General features: G+C 53.2%; 1 protein-coding gene across 1 annotated transcript; it reads left to right on the top strand.

Annotated features, from left to right (window-relative positions):
• Nucleotides 1–219: 219 nt before the first annotated feature.
• On the top strand, nucleotides 220–525 carry LOC114073013 (feather keratin Cos1-2-like). Its single transcript, XM_027910818.1, has one exon. The coding sequence runs from the start codon at nucleotides 220–222 to the stop codon at nucleotides 523–525; it is 306 nt and encodes a 101-aa protein (XP_027766619.1).
• The last annotated feature ends 1,151 nt before the right edge of the window (nucleotides 526–1,676 follow it).

Genomic DNA, 1,676 nt, shown 5'->3' with positions numbered 1-1,676 from the left:
GGGAGCTGCTGGTGCTGGGAGAGGGAAGGGGAGAGAAGGTGTTGTGCAGAGAGAGGCTGGCACTTGGCTGAGGAGGCTGGTGGGCTTTGGGCTGGGCAGTGGGATGTGGGGCAGGAGGTGCCTTGGCTGCAGGGGGGTTGTGTGCAGGGCTGCTTCTCATGTGTGCCCGCTTTGTGTTTCTCTGCCCTCCCTTCCAGGTACTCTTTTGAGCTACAAGACATGTCTCGCTGCCAGCCCTGCAACCCTTGCTGCCAGCCCTGCGGGCCCACCCCGCTGGCCAACAGCTGCAATGAGTGCTGTGTCAGGCAGTGCCAGGACTCCCATGTTGCCATCCAGCCCTCTGCTGTGGTGGTGACCCTGCCCGGGCCCATCCTCAGCTCCTTCCCACAGAACACCGTGGTGGGATCCTCCACCTCCGCTGCTGTTGGCAGCATCCTCAGCTGTGACGGAGTGCCCATCAACTCCGGGGGCTTTGACCTCTCCTGCATCACCAGATGCTACCCTCGCAGATGTGGGCCCTGCTAAAGCTGCTGGCAATGTCCTGGGCCAGGAACCTGCAAGATCTGACAGCATGGTGCCAGGCAGGAGATAGAGCTTTGGGACATTGTGTTTAGAGCTTCATGATGTCTTTTGGTTTTTCCACTCTTTCATCTCCTTCCTTTGCTGTCTCTGCTTTCCCAGGCCAGCCAAGCATGAGCTGCTGCCCTCCCTCCCTCTGAAGGGCAGACACCCTTCAGGAGCTCCACTGCATCTTAGCAGCTGCTCTTTGTGCTCTCTGTGATCCACCTTCTTTTCTTCATTATGCTCATTAAATTTTTTGTGCATCCAAGCCTGGTCCTCAGAGTCCTTCTTTTATTCTGTGCATTTTTTCCAGTATGTTCTGTGTAAAAGTTGCAGAAAGCAGAGTGTGGGTCTCCCTGCTTGGATTTCAGTTTGTGTTTTTTTCCCTTGCAGCTCTCAAAAAGATCCCTGGCTTTTCCTTAACCAAAGATCTTTAGGGACACCACGGGTCTAAAGGGTGGTAGAAATGGCGAAGAGAAACAACAATGTCAAGGGAAAGCCCACAATCTCATCTCTTCCTTTTGCTCCCCTCCAATAGCCTGTTCAGGGTCTACAAGCAGTACACGTGGTCAATGGCAGAAGACACCCATACCTTTTACAGTGCCTCAGCTCCTGGCTGGGCCCAGCTGCTGTCCAGACATCCAGGGCTGAGAGAACTCTCAGGTTTGGATCAGTCTCTGCCATGATCAGGCTACTCAGTGCAGTCTCCATTCCTTGAACCCAACACCCCCAGGGGCAACTGGAACTCCAGCAGAGCAACCAGGGCCCAAAGAGCCACTTTCTGGCCACCACACCTCCAGTCACAGGCAGAGGGTGACTGGCCATATCATGCACAGAGCATCCCCACAGCCACTCTGCTCGACAGCTATCCCTTGATTCCTCATGCATTTTTTTCAGGTGTCCATCTACCATGAATTGGAGCAAACAACTTTTTGCTTCATCATTAATTCCCATATTTGGGTATGGTTTTCAAAGGCATCTTCTTACACCTTTGACATCAGCCTCAGGAAAAATTCTAAATGGTGGCATCCCTTGCTTATCTGTGGTCACCTGGCTGCAAGAAAGGGACTCCTGAAGGCACAGCTGGGCTCTAATAGTGGTTCATACACACAACA

This window comes from Empidonax traillii, unplaced genomic scaffold, assembly GCF_003031625.1.
Source record: "Empidonax traillii isolate 1590-97213 ecotype Southwest subspecies unplaced genomic scaffold, ASM303162v1 scaffold4957:size9055, whole genome shotgun sequence".
In the NCBI taxonomy this organism is placed as follows: Eukaryota; Metazoa; Chordata; class Aves; order Passeriformes; family Tyrannidae; genus Empidonax; species Empidonax traillii.
The sequence above is the reverse complement of the archived record's forward strand: the minus strand, read 5'-3'. Positions and strand labels throughout refer to the sequence as shown.